Source organism: Apus apus, chromosome W (genome assembly GCF_020740795.1).
Source record: "Apus apus isolate bApuApu2 chromosome W, bApuApu2.pri.cur, whole genome shotgun sequence".
Classification (NCBI taxonomy): Eukaryota; Metazoa; Chordata; class Aves; order Apodiformes; family Apodidae; genus Apus; species Apus apus.
The window spans coordinates 510,133-534,843 of NC_067311.1; the positions used below are offsets into that span (position 1 = coordinate 510,133).

Genomic DNA, 24,711 nt, shown 5'->3' on the forward strand with positions numbered 1-24,711 from the left:
CTCACCATTGGAAAGCTGCTCCAGGTTGGGATGTGGCTTCCTTTTCTCTGGGAGATGGGATCCTGCTCTTTACCTCTGGCTTCCAAGGATGGCAGTAGCAGCCAGGAGAGCTTAGCAACAAGGGAGAAGTGCACTGACCAAAATCATTCCAGGTTGCTTCTGCCCAAAGGTGATGATGATCCTTGGATCAGGAGCTGCTATGATGGTCATCATGTCAAGGCAAGGAGCACAGCTCTTCAGTGACCTCTCCATAAGCCCAGTGACCTGGGAAGGGACAAGGCTTCCACCTGGAGCTGCTTGGAAAAGAACAGTTCATGAAGTTGAATAATTTGAAGGAGAAATTCCTACTTTGGATTAGTTTTTTTTTCACTGGGAAAGATTTCGTGGCTCCCTGATGGAATTTCTGGATATTGTCATAAGGAATAAATAATAAACCGGAGTAAAATGGGGAATATTCCACCTGAAAAGAGCTGGAAGCTCAATATTTCCAGCATTTGGAGGGATGTTGGAGGCTTTATCCCAGCAGCTGAGGTGAGAGGGACAATGCCTGGGGAGATAGTGGCTGATCTTGGTTGTGTCTTTCTCTCCTCTCCATCCCCACTGTGATTTCCTTAAGATATCAGTTCAGCCCAAAGCAGAACAGGAATGTTTCTGAAATAATGAGTATTTTTTTAATAGGATATAGAAGAAATGTCCCACTCAGCTGTAGTCACCAGCTCTCTGCAGGTGGGTGGCTTAGACCAAGGCTGGTTTCTTCTTCAGGACCAGATGTGGTGGGTCAGGGCAGAGCTGTGGGATGTGGAGGAACGAAGGATGTGAGAGGAGTTCAGTCTTGATAGCCAAAAGAAGTCAGTTTGATGTGTAAATGAATAGGTCAACAATATTTAAAGGTCTGGAGTCTGCTGGTAGTCTCAGGGAAGGACTAAACAGGTTCTTCATTAGCAGCATTGAATCTGAGAGGGTTCCATGTCTGTGCATCCAGCAATGAGACCCTTTCCATGCTATTCCACTTGAGCAGAACATCTCAGACCTGGGTTATGGTCTGTGTCTGCTGCACCTTCCTTCCCTGAATTCCCCTCTCCTAACCAGCCCACAGACTCCTACACTTCTCCCAAATGTGTGACTCCTCCAGAGGCCAAACTGGCTCCTGTTTTTTGCCTTTTCCACCCATGGTCAGCCTGGAGCAAAGGAGGCTGAGGGGAGACCTGCTGGCTCTGCAGCTGCCTGAGAGGAGGTTGGAGCCAGGGGGGTCGGGCTCTGCTCCCCAGGAACAAGGGATGGGACAAGAGGAGATGGGCTCCAGTGGTGCCAGGGGAGGCTGAGATGGGATCTTGGGCAGCATTTCTTGCTGGCAAGGGTTGTCAGGCCCTGGCCCAGGCTGCCCAGGGCAGGGGGGGAGTCCCCATCCCTGGAGGGGTTTCCAAGCCCTGGAGATGTGGTGCTGAGGGACATGGGGCAGTGGTGGCCTTGGCAGGGCTGGGTTAATAGTTTGAACTGATGATCTGAAAGGTTTTCTCCACTCAAACCGACGGGGCTCTTTGCTGACGGTCCCTGCCGCGCTTCCCGCCCCGCTCTCAGGGCAGCACCTCCACGCTGCTCCCTGCCGCGCTCTCGCGGGATCTGGCGACTTTCGCGCTTCCGGCATGCCCCGCTCCTCCTCTTCCCCTCGGCCGACCTGAGGTGAGGGAGCCATGGCGGGCTGGGAGCGCTTCCCATTCCTTCCCAATCCCGCCCCATCCCGGCCAGGGCGCCCCGGGGAGGGGATGAGGGGGCGCGGGCTCAGTCCCCCTCGCTTCACCTCACCGGACGCCTCGGTATTGGCGGGGCTGGCACGGCGGGAGGACGGGCCGGAGATGGCGGAGCTGGGGTGGCGGGAGAGGCCGTGGCTGCGGTGACGACTTTCTTAGGAAAACTTTGGATTTAAGCGTGAAAAGAAATTGTAATTTCTGAGCAGCTCCCTCAGTTCCCAGTCACCAGGAAGGGGAAGAATCTGGGTTCTGCGTGTCTGTGGCAGAAGCTTAAGATGGGGTTGTTTTAATGGCTGGTTTGGTTGGGTTTTTTGCAGCTGAGCTTCCAAAATGGTGCGTTACTCCCTGGATCCGGAGAACCCCACGAAATGTGAGTTGTTTTCCTTGTGAGCCTTCGCCAGGGAAAACTTCTCCCAAGCCCTTGAGGTTTTTATGCCGAGAGTTGTTGGTCTGTTTTTGTCTCCTCAGCCTGCAAGTCCCGAGGGTCCAACCTGCGGGTGCACTTCAAGGTAGGCAGTGGGAATTGCAAATTCATGTGGTTTTAGGAGGATTTTATCTGGGTTGATTTTGCTGGTTTTCTTTTTTAAAGAAGCTTTTTTAATTTATGTGGGTCCTTAAAGGTGGTAGTTTATGGCCTGTGCTTGTTTTGTCCTGCATCCATAGAGTCAAAATTAAGATGGTGGGTCCTAAAAAGCTTCACGTCTGGCTTAGATGATAAAATACTCTTAGATAAAAGAGTTGCAGTGAATTTAGGAGGAAGAATTAAACGATTGTTTGATAATAGTTCTGCTTCTTTTCGCCTTTTGGTTGGTTGGAAGGAAAATCGGATTCGTACGATCCCGCTGCTGGTCAGGAAGTGTGGAGGGGGAGGTGTGTGGTGTGGGGACGTGGATTTGGGAAAGGTTTAGGAATTCAGGACTGGGATGAGTTGACAGCAAAGCCGGGGAGGTGCTTTTCCTGCTCGGTGCTACTGGGAGGAGGTTTCAGTTGTTCTGGTTTGCTCCTTTATTGTGATCAGGGAGAATGAAAGTTACACTCCCGATTCTACTTTATCCTTGGTTTTTCTTTCTCCTTACAGGGACGAGTAGGGTTTTTTGTAGCTTGTTTTCTCATCTCCGAGGTGCCACATTTAATATTTCAGTAGGAATTTACTCTTCACACTCCTGCTTTTCTTGGATGAGTGGCCAAAGAGGAGATATGAAAAGCATGAACCCTCAAAATTGGAATTTTGCTGGGTTGGAAAGATCTAGCGATTAGGTAGGAACTAATAAAGATGTGCCAGAGCTGCAGGTGGAGTAGCAGGAGTTGTCCCAAGGGTTGGAAAAGGAGGTTAACAAAAATAAAAGCCATGCTAATATCCTTTAATTTTATTTTTGGGGTGGGAGGGCTTGTTTTAAACTGAGTTTGTGTCAGAAAGAAGAGGCTGGAGGACAGAGAAGGGGGGTTTCTTTGTTCCCCGGTGGCCTGGAGAGCTGTGCTGAGCAGGAGGTGCTGTGCTCCTTGTGTTGGTAGAACACCCGTGAGACCGCCCAGGCCATCAAGGGCATGCACATCCGCAAGGCCACCAAGTACCTGAAGGATGTCACCCTGAAGAAGCAGTGTGTCCCCTTCCGGCGCTACAACGGGGGGGTGGGGCGGTGCGCGCAGGTGAGCCCGCTGGAGCTGGCGCTTGGGTGGGAGCCCCCTGCTGGGGGTGGGGCGGGTGGGGGTGCTGGGACTGGTGGTCATTCCATCTGTGAAATGAAGAGAGGGAGGAAAGGGGTGTTTATTGAAACCAGCCCAGCAAGTGTAGCAGGGGTTGGCAGCGTTGAGTCCTTGATCAGATTTTAGTTGTTGTGGTCTCCTCAAAAAGTAATGGTTGATGGTGTGTAAAGGGGAAGTTGGGTTGTGGCAGGAGAAAAAGAGAACTTGCTGCTCTGGTAGGTGCTCCTGCTGGTTCAGCCTCTCAGCTGATGATGCCCCTGCTGGGGTGGGGTGGGGTGGCTGCCACAAGCTGCCCAGGCTTGGGCAGGGGAAGGAAGGAGCATGGAGTGATGGGACAAGAGGAAATGTTTTTAAACTGGCAGAGGGGAGATTTAGGTTGGACGTGAGGAGGAAATTCTTTGCTGTGAGGGTGGTGAGACCCTGGCCCAGGTTGCCCAGAGAAGCTGTGGCTGCCCCATCCCTGGCAGTGTTGAAGGGCAGGTTGGATGGGGCTTGGAGCAACCTGGGCTGGTGGGAGGTGTCCCTGCCCATGCAGAGGGTTGGATCCAGATGATCTCAGATGATCTTTAAGGTCCCTTCCCACCCAAACCAGTCTGGGAGTCTATGAAGTACTGGTTGTAGCAACAACCAATATCCAGCTGCCAACATTGCAGATAATTTTTCAGCTTCAAGGGCTGCACATACAAAAAGAAACACCTTTTCAAGCAGACATTCCTTAGGTAGGACTTCTGGGAACTGGGAAACCATGAAGAGCAATCCAACATGGCTGAAAGCCATGGCATAGAAAGCAACAATGATGCCCCTGCTGCTCCCCTGGAGGAGAGATAGGGAAAAGATAGTAGGGAAAAAACAAGATTACATCTCAAATCCAGACTCTGCTTTTAATAATTTTGAGCACAGCATTAAAGATCCATGGATTTTACATGAAAATAAAAAGAAGAAATCTCTCTTTTTCATAATTGAACCAGGATGCTGATCTTGCCACAGTGCAATTCATGGTTCTTCAGCCTGGTCAACAACAGCAACAGGTTTTAAGGTGCAAGCCTTGAGTGCTGCACTAGCAGTTAGTGATGCTAAAATACATTTACCTCCCTGTTTATTCTTAAATTATTGAACCTAATTCCTAATCACACCAAACAGATTCCTGGATGAGAAGTAATTCCATTGGGGAAAAGGAATAAATTAACAACTGTGCTGGCTGCCATTTGAGTGGCTCAAGGGACCTTTCTCCTGTTAGGGATGAGGGGTTTGATTCAGCTAAAATGTGCAAAGAAAAAGAAAGTCTCCCAAGTGAGAGAAGTATCACCAGTTCATTGCAGACACCAGGAAAATCCTTAGGGATTGATTCCTTTAATCCATTGTCTTGTCGGAAGCCTCCGTAGATCTCCCAGCACTGATTCCATTGGCTACACCACTGCTTTCAAACTGGAAAGAAAAGACATCAGAATTAATGGGATGGCAAGAAAAAAAGACCCAACCCCAGAAGAGTTGGTGAAGAGAATGACTTTTGGAAGCAAAGCCTATGGAGGAACCTGCAGGAAGAACCAAAGTGGTGGTGCCTCTAATTCCAGCTCTGGGAGGAAGGGATGAGGGCAGAGCCAACATGGACATCTTGGCTTTGTTTTGCTTAAGAAGAGATAGGCAGCAGATGCATAATCTGCAGAGCTGGAAGGTTGTCACCCCATCATGAGTGGCAGAGCTTTGAGCCACCTGCTGTGCTGTGCCCATTGCTGGGCTGCTTCCTTCTCTGAAGGAACAGCCACTCATGGCCAGAAAATCAGAAATTCACGCCAGTGTTCCCAAGATTGGGTGCAGCTCCTGTCCTTCCAAGCCCTACCAGAAGCTGTCTTGAAGCCACTCTTTTGACCTGGCCCAGAATAACCCTCTTTCCTAAGAAACCACCTGCCGAGGTCCAGTTTCCGTGGCAAGCCGGGAAATAACATGACACACCAGTATGATGTAGATTCAGTCCATGTTTATTAGGCTGCGTGCAGATTATATAGTCTTAGGACAGCGTGTACGCCACCCACGTGGCAGAGCAAGGTTTTTGAGTGGTTAGTGCACACTGTTTACATGTCCCCATTCCCCTTTTAATTGGTCCCAACTCCAGACCCTTTGTCCAGTCCCCCATCCTGTTTACCACACTACCTGACTGCTGTACGTCATCTTCACTATCTAGTTCCCACAGAATGGCCTTCACTGTTTCTCTTGTTATCTAAAGTTTCTCATAACCATTCAGCACAGCTAGGGCCCCAACATCTCCCCCTCTTCTTTCAAATACAGCATTCGCTATATTCTGCATACTATTTTGTAAGCATCGCAATAAACAAGGTAAGCAAGCAAGTATAATAAGTACAAACACACCTACTACTAAAACCTGATGCAAAATACTAACTACCCATGGTCCCAAGCCAAACGACCTTAACCAATCATCAAGCCCACGGCTGTCTTCCTTTAGGTTATGCAGCCCATCCTTCAACTGTTCTGTTTTCTTCTGGATAGATTCAAAGTGATCAGAGAGATTCATGCAACACATTCCTTCAAAATCCCTGACATCCATGACGTGGGCAGCAACAGGAAATCAATCGCGGCCCTGTTCTGCAACACTGCATGATTGACGCTAACGACATCTTGAGACAGTTGACCCAATATCTCAGAGGTGGTATTAAGTTCATCTTTGGCCCAACACGCCATCTCTTTTACAGCGGTCATGGCCCGGGCTGCGGTTGCTCCGGGAACTACCAAAGAGGTGAACACCGTTCGTAGCTGTGACCAGAAGACTGGTTTTCCCACTTTACTGCAATCCAGCTCATGCAACTCTCTTTTCTCTCTTTTTCCCTCGTGAGCCCACCGCATCACTACAGACATGCTGGGATGAAACAGCGTTAATTTCCCTAAATAACATGGTCCCCCATGTGGGCTGGCTGGTATGCCATTCCAGGCCCTATCCCCACAAATCAAAAACAAACCCCGAGGCAACTTCCGGACAGGCTGCCCAATCATGTTACAATCTGAATACACGTATGGATATATTTTTCCCTCTTGTAAAGCTGAGTCCACAGTAGCCCAGAACTTTCGATTTGTGTCCCACATACCTGACGGTGGGTGAAAGGAAACCCAACCCCCATTCTTACTGCTATTAGTGGCATTAAGACTTCCCCAGAGGTCTAATTCTTCTGGGGGTGAGGTTGAGATCTTATTCAAACTCTTGATGATGTCACATTGCCATTTCCATCCTGCTTTGCACTGGTCACCTTTCTTTTCTCTAAGACTGAATTGTCTTTGACCCATCCCTTAAACTCCTGGGGCAGCCACGTAGGCACCCCTATCAAACACGTGCGGAAAGGTTCAGTCGGGCTACCTAGACTCAGACAAAAGGCTGGCTGATTGGTACGATAGCTATTGTTACCCATACGTTTTCCCGAGGCTGCACAAATCTTTCAAATTCATCCCCGCTTCCAATGCTCCAACTCAAGGTCCCAACAATAACAAATACACATATGAATTTTTACAACAGTCTTGATGACTGTCGTCGGACTATTACGGCTGAAATGTCCCAAGGTCTTTAAAAACAGTCAAGCCGTCGATTCAAGGTAGCGTTGCTCCCCATGGTCGGGCCTCTAGGCTCAGCTGCTGTTGAGGGGTCGTCTTCATCAGTCTGCTAACGCTCTTTCTCAGCCACGGACGGACCCATTTGGCGGGAACCCAACGCGTCTCAGCTCTGTAACGACACAAGCGTTAGCCCCTACCCCCAGGTTATTAGTTCCTGCGGGCCTTTGCCAAGCCTGTGCCCTTGGGTCAAATACCTCAACCTGCACTGCTTTCCAGAAAAATCTGTAGCATTAAAAGAGAAATGAGAAAAGATATGTATGTGATCATCTGAGGTGGAATTAAGCCAGTTCAGGGACATAACATGCCTTGCATACAAGCTCATAGGGGCCCACCTCCCCCTCCTTTTTTAAAACTCCAAGCAAACGCTTTAGGTTCTGATGATGTCTCTCAACAATGGCCTGGCCTCCTGAGTTATAAGGAATGCCTTGTAACATGTTGTAATGTCCCATTGGTGAAAAAATTTGTGGCATACCTCACCCTTATATGCTGGTGCATTGTCCGTCTTAATGGTGTCTGGACGGCCCAGCACCGCAATTGCTTGAGACCAGTGCAGCCGAGCTGCCTTGGCACCTGATGACACTGCCGGAGTTGCCCATATAGCTTTTGAGCAAGTGTCCACTGTGACATGCAAATACTTCAGGCGGCCAAATGGAGGGAATACTGTAACATCAGTCTGCCACACTTGACGTGGCTGACTACCCCTAGGGTTGACCCCCTGTTCCTGAATTGGTGATAACCGCGCACAATCGGGGCATGCTGCAACAATTGCCCTAGCAGTTGCTTGTGGTGTCTGAAATTGGCGCTGTAACGCGCGGGCAGACTGATGAAAAAACTCATGTGAAGCACAAGCCTGCTGCTCAGGTGTTACATAGGCTACACAAGGATTAGAAACAACCTTGTCAATATAGTCATTGCCTTCTGCTAATGGGCCTGGCATAGTAGTGTGACTATCTTTGATGTGAGAGCGCCACAGCGGTGGTTGGCGTTGTTCCATGATGTTCCACAGACAGATAAACAGTGCGTGCAACTCCTTATTAGCTACATGTCCTAAGATAGATCGTGAAATTCGTTGTCACTGCTCCAACCACATATAGTGAGTCCACTACAAGATTTAGGGGAAAATGAGAAAAGTCTGTTAGGGCCCAAATTACTGCTTTCAATTCTAGCATCTTGTACTGATGCTCTGTTGTGGGTTTACCCGAGTAACCCAACGCCCCTCTTACCCGGTAGGCATACCCATATTTTCCCAGTACGACTACTGGCAATCAGTAAATACAGTTACCGCATCAGAGATGGGATCTTGCTCAATACGAGTCTCTCTTCTAATACTAGGGCCGTATTAAATAGTGGATGGCTTGGATAATGATTATCTAAGGAAACTCCTGTGGTTGCCAGAGCAAATGCAATGCTTTGCTGAGTCCAGTCCTCGATCAGGTCTAGTGTTTTAAGTGGCAAAATGATCGATGAAGGATCTCTTCCAGCAATAGTTCGAAGGCGACGTCTGGATTTCAGCAACAGCGCTCCAATAGCTTCAAATCTGGGTGTGATTGTGTTCCGGAGGTGAGATGGCATAAAAACCCATTCCAAAATATATAGCTTCCCTTGATCGTCAATCTGGGCAATTAGAGCGGCAACTTCTCGATGTTTGTTATACACTATGAGAGTTACGGGCAAATTTTCTTGATACCGATACGCTGCAGTGCCTGCCAGTTTTTGTTCAATTAATTGTATTGTCTTTTTTCCGTCAGGGCCGAGTTGTCTTGGCTCTGCGGGATTGTGGCCCCGTGCAACAGCGCAAACAGAGGTGCCATCTCTTCGTTGGTGATGCCACAATAAGTCTGATCCACTGTATGTCACCAACCAATTTTTTGTACCGAACTCACTGTATTCACGTCGGCTCTTAACTGCATCTTCTGTGGGCGTACTCGAGAATCTGTGATAGTCATACCTAAATAGTTCCAAGGAGAGAGTCGCTGGACCTTTTCTGGAGCTATGACCAGCCATATTGCCGTAAAACAGTTTGTTAGCTCCCTGCTCCAAAGCTTCAGTGATGTGACCCTTGCTGGCCACTTAGGATATCATCCATATAGTGGTAAGTTAGTAAATCAGGATGCGCCGTTCGCCAAGGCTTCAAAGCGAGATTCACAAACCATTGACAAATTGTCGGAGAATTTTTCATTCCCTGCAGCAAAACTGTCCATTGATAACGCTCAGCCGGCGCAGCTCGGTTGATGGAATGGTACAGTAAATGCAAAACGCTCGCTATCTTCAGGATGTAGCGGAACGGTGAAAAAACAATCTTTAGATCGACCACTAGAAGGTCCCCATCCTTTGTCACCATTACTGGTGATGGGAGGCCGGGTTGTAGCGCGCCCATATCCTGCATACAGTCATTAATGGTGCGCAGGACGTAGTAACAACCGCATTTCCCTGACTTCTTTTGTATGGTTAAAAATTGGCGTATTCCACGGGCTTGTTGATGGTTTAACATGGCCTGCTTGTAATTGTTCTTCCACCAGGGCTTGGACATGTCGCAGCTTCTCTTCCGGAAGCGGCCACTGGTTAACCCACACTGGTACGTTGGTCTTCCATGACAGTCTCAGCGTTGGGCGGGAGCTGCTATCCGTGGCCGCTATTAAAAATGCGTTTGCATCGTCAGGCCCCATTGGCTCAAAGCATCTCGCCCAAGAATCCATAAGGGTGTGTACATTACATAGGGGCGGACATGAGCCACGTTACCTTCCGCATCCGTCAAACTTACAAAAGAGTCACTAATCCTAGTAGCAGATTGCCCTCCAATTCCAGATACAGAGATATGTAAGTCCTGCAACTTCCAGGCTTTAGGCCAAGCATGATCAGGTATGATAGTAACATCAGATCCTGTGTCCAGCATCATTTCCACCCCCTTCTGGGCCCACGATATTCACTGTCCGTTTTGGGCGGTCTGTGGTTATGCGCTCACAAAAGGCCACTTGGGGCACTCCCGTGGAACCAAAACCACCTGTTCCCCGCTTCATGGTCTCGGTTCTGGGGACAGCTCCTCTAAAAGGAATAAGCTGGGCTATTTTACTCAAAGCTGGAATAGTAACTGGGGGCGAAAAAATTTTTACCATAATTCCAATGTTCCCAGTATAATCCGCATCAACACAACCGGGCAAAACAAATATACCCATTCGTGAAGCTGAAGAACGACCAATCAATAGTGCTGATAGGCCATTTCCCAGTGGACCCGTGCAAGTAGATTTAAGCACATGCACCTTGTCATCTGTAATTATTGTAGATTCTGCCACGGCCAGATCGACTCCTGCGCTTCCGGCTGTGGCGGCAGTGAGCTCGTGGAGGCAGCCGCTACCAAAAGATATTTGTTCTCCTGAGGAACAGTTGGGGCTGCATCCAATCCCTCTTTAAGTCGGTCCACAAAACTCAAAAAGGATTCCTCTGGCTTCTGCATGATCTTGGTATATGGCAGCTGGGGGCGCCCACTTGTGGCAGGGCCAAAAATATGGCCAGAGCAGCATTTTTTGATTGCGTCAGGATTCGAGGGTGTAGCGCTGCCTGTGGGATGGATCCCGAAATTGCCCCGTACCCATCAGCTGGTCTAAGCTGACGATGCGCAGGTGATCACCTGGTGCCAAATTAAGATTCTCTAACATTTTGGCCTCTAGTCGTTCCTGCCATTTGGCCATCCAGAGCATATAAGTGGTAGGTGTCAGGATCAATTCCATCAGGGATTTAGATTCAGATGGAATCAGCTCAGTGTATTTAAAGAGGGCACAAACTTGATTGCGTACAAGTTTGTTATCATGGCCGTATGCCATCACTGTCTTTTGTATGTTAATAACCATTTTCCAATCTAAGGGATCCCAACGTGGGCCATGCTCTGTCCGGGCGACTGGCAGGGATAAAGGGGAAAGCGCAAAGTCCCCTTCTAGCCGCGCGTTTTCAATGATGCCTTTCCACCGGGTGGTGTGATTATAACTTGGGTCACTAGGTGGCGCTCTCGTCCCGCCTGTCTCCCGAGCTGCCGGGGAAGAAGGCACTGCTGTTTTTTACCCGATGACGTGGGCGGGCTGGGCGGGATTCGAGATAATGGCTGCCCTCCCCCCGAGGCGGAAGAATCGGCGCTGCACCGCATTAGTTCCTGAAACTCCTGTATCCACTCCTTCTCTGCATCAGAGATTCGAGCAGAGGGTCCATACTTAAGTTGTAAATAATTATCAGCTTCTGATACACTCCATTCCCCGTCTGCTACCATGTTAAGAATCCATTTGCGCAGAGAGGGGGGCAGGCTTGTTAGTTCCCTGTCTGGCGGGCGGCAGCCTGGTGAGTTGCCGGAGTAGTTCCCGAGCCAGACTCAATAGCCTGTAGCTGCTGCTCGATATTCTTTAGCCCACCAACAATCGCCTCATGGGCGCTCTTATACGCCTCCTGTATTGTTTTAGCCTTAGACCCCCGATCTAGGCGCTGCATCTGCGCAAGCAGCTCTGACATTTTTTCTGCCTGTTCCTGAAGCGCCGCTTGCATACCCGCCGTTGCTGTGGGCGGCGCCGCCTCATCGTCTGGGAGGGGAACCTTGGCAGGGTCGATTTCCATCGGCAGCGGGGGTGCCGAGGGTTGTATTTCAACTTTTAGCCCCTCATCCGCTCGCTTTTCCCCCTTCTCCTCACCATTCCAGGGGGGCAAGTCATCATCCACACCTCGCCACGCCTCCTTCTCTGCTAACGAGATCGGGAAGGCATTGTAACCGCCCTCCGGTCCCCCATCCTGAGGCGCAAGATCCTTTAACAGCGTCCGTTCCGAGGCGCCCGATTGTCGGCGCTCCTCCCCACTATTCTGCACCGCTCGCCGAAGAGCTGCGGCAACTTGAGCTTCCCCGTGCAACTGCTCAATCATGGAGCGGACTGCGCGATAGACCGGCGCGAAACGTTTCGCCTCCTTGGAGCCGATCTGCACGGACTCCCACAGTTCTCCCCCCACCTTGTTCCAGGCGGCCGGACTGTACACCTGCGAGGGCTCCTCCAAGAGTCCCTTCCGCCTGCACCATACCAACAGGTCGACCAGCGACTGTCGGTCTAACTTTGTTTCAGTCTTTTGCGCCAACTTCATTACACTGTCTACCATGGCGCGCTCCGTTGCCGATGCGGCAATACCCATCCTGCGTTCCCGATTCACTGATCGGCGTGGCCACAACCCGTCTCTCTCGAACGGCCCAGCTTACCCGCTGGCAGCAGGATCCTTGCCCTTCTTCGGCTCCGCTCCTCTAACCCGTTTATCACGTCGAGGTCACCAGATGCCGAGGTCCAGTTTCCGTGGCAAGCCGGGAAATAACACGACACACCAGTATGATGTAGATTCAGTCCATGTTTATTAGGCTGCGTGCAGATTATATAGTCTTAGGACAGCGTGGCAGAGCAAGGTTTTTGAGTGGTTGGTGCACACTGTTTACATGTCCCCATTCCCCTTTTAATTGGTCCCAACTCCAGACCCTTTGTCCAGTCCCCCATCCTGTTTACCACACTACCTGACTGCTGTACGTCATCTTCACTATCTAGTTCCCACAGAATGGCCTTCACTGTTTCTCTTGTTATCTAAAGTTTCTCATAACCATTCAGCACAGCTAGGGCCCCCACAACCACCCACAAAAAAGTCTGTACAACACCCAACTATTCACTCTCGTCTGGCGTCCAACTCAAGCATCCACCGGGTGCTTTATCCAGACTTTTCCCTCGTGAACTAAATCCATAATTAATCTTACTCTGTAAATTCCCAACTCATCCTCCTGATCTCTTTTGGTGCCTGAAGGTGCCTGTGGATTTGCAGTGGTGGCTCCTTGGCCTCCTCCTGTGGTTGTGCTTTCTTCCACAGCTTTCTTGGGCCAAACCCGCTTGATGAAGGGCTTGATGATGGGGTAGATGTAAGGCTCCAGGAACTTCTTGTAGACCCAGAGGAGAACAGGAATGACAATACAGGGAATGCACACCATGGCTTCCTCTTCCTCTGTGGAGGCTGGAGAGGATGGGGGGGAAAGCCCACAATTCAGGATGACATTGTTTGGAGGCCATGAGGTAAGAAAAGAGTCTGCAACAATCAATAAGGATTGTAGTTGATGTGCAAATAAAGGGGGATGGTTTTAAACTGGAAGAGGGGAGGTTTGGGTTGGACATGAGGAATAAATTCCTTGCTGTGAGGGTGGCGAGACACAGGTTGCCCAGGGAAGCTGTGGGAGCCCCATCCCTGGAAGTGCTCAAGGCCAGGTTGGCCTTCTCCAGGCTGAACACCCCAACTCTCCCAGCCTGGCTCCAGAGCAGAGCTGCTCCAGCCCTCCCAGCATCTCCGGGGCCTCCTCTGGACTCTCTCCAGCAGCTCCATGTCCTTCCTGTGCTGGGGACCCCAGCCCTGGCCCCAGCCCTGCAGGGGGGTCTCAGCAGAGCAGAGCAGAGGGGACAATCCCCTCCCTGGCCCTGCTGGCCACACTGCTGGGGATGCAGCCCAGGACACGGGGGGTTTCTGGGCTCCAGCGCACGGTGCCGGCTCATGGGGAGCTTCTCATCACCCAGCACCCCCAAGGCCTGCTCCTCAGGGCTGCTCCCAGCCCATTCCCCACCCAGCCCATACCTGTGCCCGGGATGCAGCCACTGGAATCCCACCCCCCGCCCCGCCCGCTCCCGGTTAACAGAGCCGCGAAGGGAACGGCAGCGAGGCCAGGCTGGCCCGGCTCCCGGGGAACCCCAGGCGAGGGCTCCGGGAAAGGATCCCGGGGGAACCGTCCGTTCCGCCGCGCTCTCACCTCAGCGAACCGCCGCCGCTACCGGCCGCCGCTGCCTCCTCCGCCGCACCGGAACCGACCCCACGCTTCCGGTGGGTCACGTGGCAGAACAAGAAATGCGTCATCATCTGGAACAGGCACCTCCCGCCACTGCCTCCCAGGACCCCATGGCACCTCCTCCTTCACCTGAAAACACCCCTGGGGCTGCTTCCCAGCCTCTTCTTCCTCCCACATCTCTAAAATCGCCCCCCCCCCCCCCCCCCCCCCGCCGGAATCCTTCCCGCTGAGGGGCCGGGCTCTGACCGCGGCACCTCCTTCCCATGGAGCCCCGGGACAGCCCAGAGAGCCCGGTAGCCCCCCCAGGGAGCCCAGGAGCATCCCCATGGCAGGTGGTAGAACAGAGACCTCCCCCAAGAAGCAGACACAGCAACTCTTAACTTTTACTTTTATTCCTGTACAGATCTACAGATCTACTCCCGAGCCATGAGCTTCTGCTTCTTCAGCTTCTTCTGGGATATCTGAAACACGAAAGAGAAGGGAGATGAGAGCAGGGCCCTCCAGCTTCCCGCCCAACAGCTGGGAAAGAAGCTGAACACACCTGAATCCTGTGGGAGAAATGCTGAGGAGTTACTTGACTAAACCTCCCCCAAAGTTGTGTTTACAGGAAGGTTGCTCAGAAGAACTGTCGAAATGTTTGTCACGGGTGTTCCAAAGGTGTCCCAAGATGGTGATCACAGCAACCCTTCCCATCTCCGGCCAGGGCCACTGGGGGGAGCTGGGCTAACAACACATGGTACCTTTTTCTTCTGAGCAACCTCCTCCTCGGGCTTGGGGACGATCTGCTCCTTCTCGGTGAGGATCATCTCGATGTGGCAGGGGGAGCTCATGTAGGGGTTGATCCTGCCGTGCGCCCGGTAGGTGCGTCGGCGCATCTTGGGGGCCTTGTTCACCTGGATGTGCTCGATCACCAGGGAGTCCACATCCAGACCCTGGGGAGGGATGGAAACACAAACTTGGGACTTCTCTCCCATCAACTCACCATCCATATCTTAAAAGCCCCACCTATGGCTCAGAGAGAAACATCTTTTTCATGGTTACTCCAAAGGTGTCCTAAGATTGTCATCACTGCCATCAGCTGCCAAACCAGGAGCACAGCACAGAGACACAAAGTGGCCAAGAGACCACAGGTTCTGCTGTGCTTTGTGTCTGGAAGCCTCCACACAACTGTTCCACCCACAAGAGAGGCCTGGCCCTGCCCCCTTGCCCACCTTGAGCTCAGCGTTGCTCTCCGCGTTCTTCAGCATGTGCAGCAGGAACTCAGCACTTTTCTTGGGCCACCGGCCCTGGGTCCAGCCCCACTGCTTGGCCTGCAGGGAAATACAGGATGCTTTGGGAAGGGACCTGAAAGATGATCTAGTTCTAACCCCCTGCATGGGCAGGGACACCTCCCACCAGCCCAGGTTGCTCCAAGCCCCATCCAACCTGCCCTTCAACACTGCCAGGGATGGGGCAGCCACAGCTTCTCTGGGCAACCTGGGCCAGGGTCTCACCACCCTCACAGCAAAGAATTTCCTCCTCACGTCCAACCTAAATCTCCCCTCTGCCAGTTTAAAAACATTTCCTCTTGTCCCATCACTCCATGCTCCTTCCTTCCCCTGCCCAAGCCTGGGCAGCCTGTGGCCAGCCACCCCACCCCACCCAGCAGGGGCATCATCAGCTGAGAGGCTGAACCAGCAGGAGCACCTACCAGAGCAGCAAGTTCTCTTTTTCTCCTGCCACAACCCAACTTCCCCTTTACACACCATCAACCATTACTTTTTGAGGAGACCACAACAACTAAAATCTGATCAAGGACTCAACGCTGCCAACCCCTGCTACACTTGCTGGGCTGGTTTCAATAAACACCCCTTTCCTCCCTCTCTTCATTTCACAGATGGAATGACCACCAGTCCCAGCACCCCCACCCGCCCCACCCCCAGCAGGGGGCTCCCACCCAAGCGCCAGCTCCAGCGGGCTCACCTGCGCGCACCGCCCCACCCCCCCGTTGTAGCGCCGGAAGGGGACACACTGCTTCTTCAGGGTGACATCCTTCAGGTACTTGGTGGCCTTGCGGATGTGCATGCCCTTGATGGCCTGGGCGGTCTCACGGGTGTTCTACCAACACAAGGAGCACAGCACCTCCTGCTCAGCACAGCTCTCCAGGCCACCGGGGAACAAAGAAACCCCCCTTCTCTGTCCTCCAGCCTCTTCTTTCTGACACAAACTCAGTTTAAAACAAGCCCTCCCACCCCAAAAATAAAATTAAAGGATATTAGCATGGCTTTTATTTTTGTTAACCTCCTTTTCCAACCCTTGGGACAACTCCTGCTACTCCACCTGCAGCTCTGGCACATCTTTATTAGTTCCTACCTAATCGCTAGATCTTTCCAACCCAGCAAAATTCCAATTTTGAGGGTTCATGCTTTTCATATCTCCTCTTTGGCCACTCATCCAAGAAAAGCAGGAGTGTGAAGAGTAAATTCCTACTGAAATATTAAATGTGGCACCTCGGAGATGAGAAAACAAGCTACAAAAAACCCTACTCGTCCCTGTAAGGAGAAAGAAAAACCAAGGATAAAGTAGAATCGGGAGTGTAACTTTCATTCTCCCTGATCACAATAAAGGAGCAAACCAGAACAACTGAAACCTCCTCCCAGTAGCACCGAGCAGGAAAAGCACCTCCCCGGCTTTGCTGTCAACTCATCCCAGTCCTGAATTCCTAAACCTTTCCCAAATCCACGTCCCCACACCACACACCCCCCCTCCACACTTCCTGACCAGCAGCGGGATCGTACGAATCCGATTTTCCTTCCAACCAACCAAAAGGCGAAAAGAAGCAGAACTATTATCAAACAATCGTTTAATTCTTCCTCCTAAATTCACTGCAACTCTTTTATCTAAGAGTATTTTATCATCTAAGCCAGACGTGAAGCTTTTTAGGACCCACCATCTTAATTTTGACTCTATGGATGCAGGACAAAACAAGCACAGGCCATAAACTACCACCTTTAAGGACCCACATAAATTAAAAAAGCTTCTTTAAAAAAGAAAACCAGCAAAATCAACCCAGATAAAATCCTCCTAAAACCACATGAATTTGCAATTCCCACTGCCTACCTTGAAGTGCACCCGCAGGTTGGACCCTCGGGACTTGCAGGCTGAGGAGACAAAAACAGACCAACAACTCTCGGCATAAAAACCTCAAGGGCTTGGGAGAAGTTTTCCCTGGCGAAGCTCACAAGGAAAAAAACTCACATTTCGGGGGTTCTCGGATCCAGGGAGTAACGCACCATTTTGGAAGCTCAGCTGCAAAAAACCCAACCAAACCAGCCATTAAAACAACCCCATCTTAAGCTTCTGCCACAGACACGCAGAACCCAGATTCTTCCCCTTCCTGGTGACTGGGAACTGAGGGAGCTGCTCAGAAATTACAATTTCTTTTCACGCTTAAATCCAAAGTTTTCCTAAGAAAGTCGTCCCGCAGCCACGGCCTCTCCCGCCACCCCAGCTCCGCCATCTCCGGCCCGTCCTCCGCCGTGCCAGCCCCGCCAATACCGAGGCGTCCGGTGAGGTGAAGCGAGGGGGACTGAGCCCGCGCCCCCTCATCCCCTCCCGGGGCGCCCTGGCCGGGATGGGCGGGATTGGGAAGGAATGGGAGCGCTCCCAGCCCGCCATGGCTCCCTCACCTCAGGTCGGCCGAGGGGAAGAGGAGGAGCGGGGCATGCCGGAAGCGCGAAAGTCGCAGATCCCGCGAGAGCGCGGCAGGGAGCAGCGTGGAGGTGCTGCCCTGAGAGCGGGGCGGGAAGCGCGGCAGGACCGTCAGCAAAGAGCCCGTCGGTTTGAGGGAGAAAACCTTTCAGATCATCAGTTCAAACTATTAACCCAGCCCTGCCAAGGCCACCACGCCCCATGTCCCTCAGCACCACATCTCCAGGGCTTTGAAACCCCTCCAGGGACTCCCCCACTGCTCTGGGTGGCCTGGGCCAGGGCCTGACAACCCTTGCCAGCAAGAAATGCTGCCCAAGATCCCATCTCAGCCTCCCCTGGCACCACTGGAGCCCATCTCCTCTTGTCCCATCCCTTGTTCCTGGGGAGCAGAGCCGACCCCCCTGGCTCCAACCTCCTCTCAGGCAGCTGCAGAGCCAGCAGGTCTCCCTCAGCCTCCTTTGCTCCAGGCTGACCATGGGTGGAAAAGGCAAAAAACAGGAGCCAGTTGGCCTCTGGAGGAGTCACACATTTGGGAGAAGTGTTAGGAGTCTGTGGGCTGGTTAGGAGAGGGGAATTCAGGGAAGGAAGGTGCAGCAGACACAGACCATAACCCAGGTCTGAGATGTTCTGCTCAAGTGGAATAGCATGGAAAGGGTCTCATTGCTGGATGCACAGACATGGAACCCTCTCAGATTCAATGCTGCTAATGAAGAACCTGTTTAGTCCTTCCCTGAGACTACCAGCAGACTCCAGACCTTTAAATATTGTTGACCTATTCATTTACACATCAAACTGACTTCTTTTGGCTATCAAGACTGAACTCCTCTCACATCCTTCGTTCCTCCACATCCCACAGCTCTGCCCTGACCCACCACATCTGGTCCTGAAGAAGAAACCAGCCTTGGTCTAAGCACCCACCTGCAGAGAGCTGGTGACTACAGCTGAGTGGGACATTTCTTCTATATCCTATTAAAAAAATATCATTATTTCGAAACATTCCTGTTCTGCTTTGGGCTGAACTGATATCTTAAGGAAATCACAGTGGGGATGGAGAGGAGAGAAAGACACAACCAAGATCAGCCACTATCTCCCCAGGCATTGTCCCTCTCACCTCAGCTGCTGGGATAAGCCTCCAACATCCCTCAAATGCTGGAAATATTGAGCTTCCAGCTCTTTTCAGGTGGAATATTCCCCATTTTACTCCGGTTTATTATTTATTCCTTATGACAATATCCAGAAATTCCATCAGGGAGCCACGAAATCTTTCCAGTGAAAAAAAAACTAATCCAAAGTAGGAATTTCTCCTCAAATTATTCAACTTCATGAACTGTTCTTTTCCAAGCAGCTCCAGGTGGAAGCCTTGTCCCTTCCCAGGTCACTGGGCTTATGGAGAGGTCACTGAAGAGCTGTGCTCCTTGCCTTGACATGATGACCATCATAGCAGCTCCTGATCCAAGGATCATCATCACCTTTGGCAGAAGCAACCTGGAATGATTTGGTCAGTGCACTTCTCCCTTGTTGCTAAGCTCTCCTGGCTGCTACTGCCATCCTTGGAAGCAGAGGTAAAGAGCAGGATCCCATCTCCCAGAGAAAAGGAAGCCACATCCCAACCTGGAGCAGCTTTCAATGGTGAGAAGCAGCAGCTGAAGGCAAAGGCACAGAAGGAAGAATGGGAAGATGTTGAGGTGGCCGAGGGTCCAGTGGGGTTTTTTGTTGGCACCAGGAATTTTTGGAAACGATGAAGCAGTTTGGTGATGAAGCTGAGCTGATTCATTTCCTGCAGGAGCAAGTCCAGTCGTGGGCCAGCAGCTGAGAAACCTCCATCCTTGCTCTTTTCCAGGCCACTGCTGTTGGGATGTTGCTCCTCAAGAGGGATCACTCGTCCCCAGGACACTCTGCTCCAACCCCACACTCCCTGGGGAGAAGCAGTTGGGGTCATCTCCATCCTCCTGGAACAGGGGGTGCTCAGACAGCTCCCAGAGCAGGGATTTTGTTCTGCAGAGTCAGCAAGGAAGATGTTCTGGGAGTGATCCTCATGAGAAGCACAGCAATCCCTGGCCACCACCTGCTGTGTGTGGGAGAGAGAACCTGGGAGGGGAGAGAGGAAAAAAGAAGAGAGGAGAGATTTCGTTGGAAGGGCTCTTCAGTCATCAATCTCATCCAAGTGCCAACCCACGTGGAGTCAGGAGTGGCTGGGTTGAACAGGAGAAGGGGGTGTGGACCCTCCAGTCTGGGAAGGTGTTGCTGGAAAGGCAGATCAATTATCTCCACCAGCATCTCCCGGTGAGGGCTAAAGAAATGTCCATCCCTGACTTCCCAAGTTTTAACTTGCTGTTGACTGGTTTTAGACCTTGATCTTTTCCTCCTCAGCTCTGCCCATTATTCACCTGCCCCTTTCTCCTGCCTCTCCCCTGATACTTTTCTAGACCACAGCTCCTGCTGCTCCCCTCATTTTCTGCTCTGAGTTTGAAGGGAAAGGAAAGGAGCAACAGAAGGGGAGAAAAAAAGAGACCAGGAAAGCCACGTGTCCTGGGGAATACCTCTTCTCCTTACACCATGTGCCTCATCCCTGGAAACATCCCAGGTCAGGTTGGACGAGGCTCTGAGCAACCTGGTCAAGTTGCTGATGTCCCTGCTCACTGCAGGGGGTTGGACTAGATGGCCGTGAAAGGTCCCTTCCCACCCAAACCGTTCTGTGATTCGATGTGACAAGAAAGAAAATAAAATATTATTAAGGTTCAGCAACTATTAAAAAAACTAAGCAACAAAAAGTAGGAATAAACAGTAATATTTTATAATCAGAGGGTCCAAAACTTTTGCCAAGGTGATGCCCCCTCGGGAAGCAGCTCCTGCCCAGTGGGCCTGGAGCATCCCGAGTGACAGAGACTGGGGGTCCCCAGCCCTCCTGGCACCTGGGGGGCGGTGGGCACAGGGGGGACCGCCGGGATGACAGCGTGGGGACTCCTCAGGGCTACCCCCCCTTCCCCATCGCCCTGCTGCTCCTGGGGTGCCGAGGCTGGGGACCCCCGGGGCTCCCCCCTCCCCATTGCTCCCGGGTCACACCGTGGGGACCCCGGGCTCACCCCCCGCCCCGTGGGGCTCGCGCGCGGAGCCGCCACCCCCCCCCCCGCGTGACAAGTCCCGCCCCCCTCCCATTCATTTCTTCTTGACGTCACGGAGCGCGTGACCAATAGCAGCGGCGCTCCCGCCAGGCCCCGCCCCATCGGGCCATTGGCCCGCCCCCCCGCGGCCCCCTTAAAGGGGCCCCGAGCCGGCCGCCCTGCGCGTGTATGTTCCTCTGTCCGTCCCGCCGAGCCATGAGGAGCTCCTCCTCCTCCTGCTCTGCACCGGCCTGAGCTGCTGCGCCGCGGCGGGGGACCGCGCTGCCGGAGGGAGGTGGGTGAGCGCGGTGGGACGGGAGGGAGGGAGCGGGGCAGCCGGGTGCCCGGCGCTCGGCTCCCGGAGGCTTTGCTGACCCTTCCTCCTCCTCCGCTGGGTGTTGCAGAGGCCACCGCCGCCGAGCTGCTGGAGGCCGGGCAGGAGGAGCGGGCGCCAGCCCCGCAGGCGCAGGTGAAGTTCAGCGTCCGCTCTGGGCCCCGCGGCGCGGAGCTGGGCTGTCCCCTCGCCCTCGGGCACCGGCAGGGGCTGCGCGACTGCGGCTTCAACCTGACAGCCAAGACCTTCTTCATCATCCACGGCTGGACAGTGAGTATGGAGGGTCCTGCGCGGGCTCCAGGGGATGCTGTGAGTTCAGGCTGTCCAGGCAGAGAGCAAACTGCCCTGACATCAGGGGATGGGTTGGAAGGGACCTTAAAGATGACTAGTTCCAACCCCCTGCTTGGGCAGGGACACCTCCCACCAGCCCAGGTTGCTCCAAGCCCCATCCAACCTGCCCTTCAACACTGCCAGGGATGGGGCAGCCACAGTTTCCCTGGGCAACCTGGGCCAGGGTCTCACCACCCTCACAGCAAAGAATTTCCTCCTCATGTCTCACCTCAATCTCCCCTCTGCCAGTTTTAATCCATCCCCCTCATCCCATCCCTCCCTGCCCTTGTCCCAAGTCCCTCCCCAGCTTTCCTGGAGCCCCTTCAGGCACTGGAAGGTGCTCTAAGGTCTCCCTGGAGCCTTCTCTTCTCCAGGCTGAACACCCCAATCTCTAGGATGTGGGATTCGGGACAGCTTTGCATGTTTGGAGCACTATGGCCTTTCAGGAGCTGCCCCTGAGGTCTCTGGGGCAAAGTGAGTTGTACTGAACTCTGTGAAGCCCCCAACTCATGCCCAGCTGCTCAAGATGACTTTAGAGCTGGATAATGGGACCCTGGTAAACGGGACTTGAGATTTGGGCTTGGAGCAACCTCCTCTAGTGGGAGTTGTCCCTTCCCATGAAGGGGGCTGGAGCTGGATGATCTTTAAGGTCCCTTCAAACCATCCCATGATCCTGTAACTGACCCCTACAAAGGTGGCACTTGGGTGACATGCACACGGCTTCCTGTCACTTCATCTTTGTGCCACAGAGGGCAGGCAGACTCTATCACTTTCTTCTTCTGCACTTCATGTGGCCAAGCAGGTGACTTAGCAGCTCTCCCAGGGCTTCTGCAAGTGGTGGTGGAAGGACTGGGAAATACTTTGCCATCCCCTCAGAACTTCTGAAGCCCTTGAGCACAAGCGATAAGGTGACATGGAGAGAAGATGCCTCTCCCTCCTGTCTTAAAAGGCAAGGTGGCTCATTACTCCCGGGCCTCCCAAAACCTGTTCTTCTGACACCATTAGTGCAGTGCTGAGAACCAGAGGAGCTGGGGAGGGATATGCAACACTATATGCAAATAGCCCAAGCGGGAACAGTGTCACTGCTGTCCTGGAAACTACCACCTGCACCTCCTCCCCAGATGAGCGGCATGTTCGACCTGGCTGGGCAGCCTGGTGTCTGCTCTTCAGGAGAGGGAGAAGGATGCCAACGTGGTGGTGGTGGACTGGCTCCCCCTTGCCCACCAGCTCTACAAAGACGCTGTGAAACACGCGGATGGTTGGGAAGAGCATCGGGAGGCTGCTGGACTGGTTGCAGGTGAGGCAGGGGGGTGGGTGGTGCTGTGGTAAACTCTCTCTCCACCAGGGAGGGTTGCACAAGAAGCAGGAGCAACACTGCCCCAACACCCTGGTGTGATCCCAGCCTGAGGCTGTGGGGTGGTGGATCCCAGGGAAGGTGCTGCTCCCCAGGCCTCATGTGGAGCAGTTCCTGCGGCTTTCCTGGGAGATGTCAGGTTGGAGAGGGCTTGCAAGTTGAGGAGTCCTTCCTCCTGTCCCAGTGACTCAGGAGTTGGGCATTCCCAGTCAGAGTTGGCTTGGCAAGAGCATGGAACAGGAGAAGCGGCCCACAGTGCCACACCTGGCAATGGAGGCCATGGGCAGGAGGGCAGCTCCCTGGGGAAAAGGCTGCTCCAGTGCTGCTCAGATGAGGAACATCCTCACTGGGGTTGGGAGCTGAGTACTGTGGGTGGGGGCAAACCACAAGTGCCACCCAAACCATTCCACTTGGAATCCACTTGTCTGGATGAAATAAAGAACAAAACATGCTTGTCTGTCCCATCCCTCCAATCTCTTCTTAGGATTGATACTTCAGGACATGCTCAGTGGCCAAGGTTGTGGTTGGGTTTTTTTTGTGTGATGGTTGGACTTGGTCATCTTAGAGGTCCTTTCCAACCACGATGATTCTGTGACTGTCCTGGATAGGAGCAGTGCCAGATGCTCTGAAAGACAGGGGGACAAATGGTCCTCTTTTCTTTCATCCTTGCAGGAGAACCCAAACTTCAAGCTTGGAATGTCCACCTGATTGGGTACAGCCTTGGTGCCCATGTCGCTGGCTTTGCTGGTAACCATGTCCGTGGGACAATAGGCAGAATTACAGGCAAGTGGCTTTTCAAGCCATCTCTTACCTTTCCTTAGCAGCAGAGTTTACCTGAAGAGGCTCCTTTCCTGTGTGCTAGGATGTTGTTTTGGGCTTCCTCAGTCAGAAACAACAAGTTTCCTACTTGTGCCAGCAGTGGGGACCATGGGTCTTTGCCTGAGAAAGTATCTTAATTTGGAAGCCCAAACCCAGGAGGGGCTCAGTGAAAAACCTTCCAGAGGACAACCTGATCTTGAGTAGTTTGAAGTTCATTGTGGGTTCAAAACAAGTCCAGCTCAAGCCCTTAGTATCCAAATCCTCTGAGTTGGTACAGGTTTTGTAATTATAGCTCTTAAACTGATGGAAGGGAGAGGATTGGGTGCAGTTTGTCCATGGGATGGTTGGTCAACCAGCATCAATGAGGGGTCAACCTCAGCCCCTCAGTCTGAAGATATCTTGAAGAGGGTGCTGTGACTCCAGAAGAAAACTGGTTTCAACATGGGGGAACTCAGGGCATGGTACAAGGGGTTGCATTAAGTATTCAAATGTGACCCTGGTGGGGAAAAGTTCCTCAGAGCCTGGCAACAAAATCTGTATTTGTCACCTACCAGTCAAGTTGAGGGAGTAGTTGGAGCACAGGTTCAGGTTGTGGTGAGGATCAGAGGTTAAACAGAACATCCAAACCCACAATCCTAAAAGCAGGAATTACCTGGCACTACTTACACTTTTATCAGGCCCCCATATGTTCAGTCTGAAAATGGATTTAAATGTTTCCCAGGCAGCTTTGGCTACTGATGGTCTCTGTGAGGTGCTAGACCCCTTCTGGTGGTTGGACATCTGCTGCCTCCTCACTGGGACTAGCAAAGACTCATTGCTCCCAAGAGGTGATCTGAAGCCATCTCTGCAGAGCAAAACTGGTGCTACTGCTGGGTTGTATTGCACCAAAAGGGGTATGGGACATCTTCACTGGGTCCCTCAGAGGACCCCATGGTGAAGACATCTTGGGGGACAGTATCTGCATGAGGCAGGGACTGTCTGTACCTGTGGTCCTGCTAGCAGTAGCTCCTGGCTAGATTCTCCATGAAATAACCCACTTTCTACCTGGCATCTTGGGAACTGTCTCCAACACCATGCTTGGATCCAGCTGGCCCCATGTTTGAAGGAGTGGACCCCAGCAGGCGCCTGTCCCCGATGATGCCAGCTTTGTGGATGTCCTTCACACCTACACAAGGGAAACCCTTGGTGTTAGCATT

At 52.4% G+C, this 24,711-nt stretch overlaps 3 protein-coding genes and 4 non-coding genes across 11 annotated transcripts; 2 read left to right on the forward strand and 5 right to left on the reverse strand.

The window, feature by feature from the left end:
• The first annotated feature begins 1,604 nt into the window (after positions 1-1,604).
• Positions 1,605-4,864, forward strand: LOC127395215 (60S ribosomal protein L17-like). The gene is made up of 5 exons (XM_051641844.1): positions 1,605-1,680; positions 2,066-2,118; positions 2,217-2,257; positions 3,261-3,395; positions 4,835-4,864. Exons 2-5 carry the CDS (start codon positions 2,079-2,081, stop codon positions 4,847-4,849), a joined length of 231 nt encoding a protein of 76 aa, XP_051497804.1. The 5' UTR covers positions 1,605-1,680; positions 2,066-2,078; the 3' UTR covers positions 4,850-4,864.
• On the forward strand, positions 1,887-1,955 carry LOC127395234 (small nucleolar RNA SNORD58). The gene has a single exon (XR_007891766.1). It is a non-coding gene; the product is annotated as a small nucleolar RNA SNORD58 (small nucleolar RNA).
• LOC127395214 (UPF0729 protein C18orf32 homolog) lies at positions 4,815-14,012 on the reverse strand. Of its 5 annotated transcripts, none has more exons than XR_007891748.1 (3): positions 13,852-14,012; positions 12,283-13,070; positions 4,815-4,877 (listed from the first exon to the last, which is right to left on the reverse strand). XR_007891748.1 is itself a non-coding variant. In XM_051641841.1 (2 exons), exon 2 carries the CDS (start codon positions 13,045-13,047, stop codon positions 12,754-12,756), a length of 294 nt encoding a protein of 97 aa, XP_051497801.1. In that variant the 5' UTR covers positions 13,048-13,070; positions 13,852-14,012; the 3' UTR covers positions 11,590-12,753. The 5 variants fall into 5 exon arrangements, 2 of the variants coding, with proteins under 2 accessions (XP_051497801.1, XP_051497803.1); XR_007891749.1 differs by lacking the exon at positions 4,815-4,877 and adding an exon at positions 7,270-7,286; XR_007891747.1 differs by lacking the exon at positions 4,815-4,877 and adding an exon at positions 10,721-11,085.
• Positions 14,013-14,258: 246 nt separating this feature from the next.
• LOC127395209 (60S ribosomal protein L17-like) lies at positions 14,259-17,097 on the reverse strand. Its single transcript, XM_051641835.1, has 5 exons — positions 16,987-17,097; positions 15,850-15,984; positions 15,099-15,197; positions 14,628-14,819; positions 14,259-14,348 (listed from the first exon to the last, which is right to left on the reverse strand). The coding sequence occupies exons 2-5, from the start codon at positions 15,949-15,951 to the stop codon at positions 14,301-14,303; spliced, it is 441 nt and encodes a 146-aa protein (XP_051497795.1). The 5' UTR covers positions 15,952-15,984; positions 16,987-17,097; the 3' UTR covers positions 14,259-14,300.
• Positions 14,499-14,570, reverse strand: LOC127395228 (small nucleolar RNA SNORD58). The gene has a single exon (XR_007891762.1). It is a non-coding gene; the product is annotated as a small nucleolar RNA SNORD58 (small nucleolar RNA).
• Positions 14,895-14,961, reverse strand: LOC127395233 (small nucleolar RNA SNORD58). The gene has a single exon (XR_007891765.1). It is a non-coding gene; the product is annotated as a small nucleolar RNA SNORD58 (small nucleolar RNA).
• A 188-nt stretch (positions 17,098-17,285) lies between the features above and the next one.
• LOC127395229 (small nucleolar RNA SNORD58) lies at positions 17,286-17,353 on the reverse strand. The gene has a single exon (XR_007891763.1). It is a non-coding gene; the product is annotated as a small nucleolar RNA SNORD58 (small nucleolar RNA).
• Positions 17,354-24,711: the final 7,358 nt, after the last annotated feature.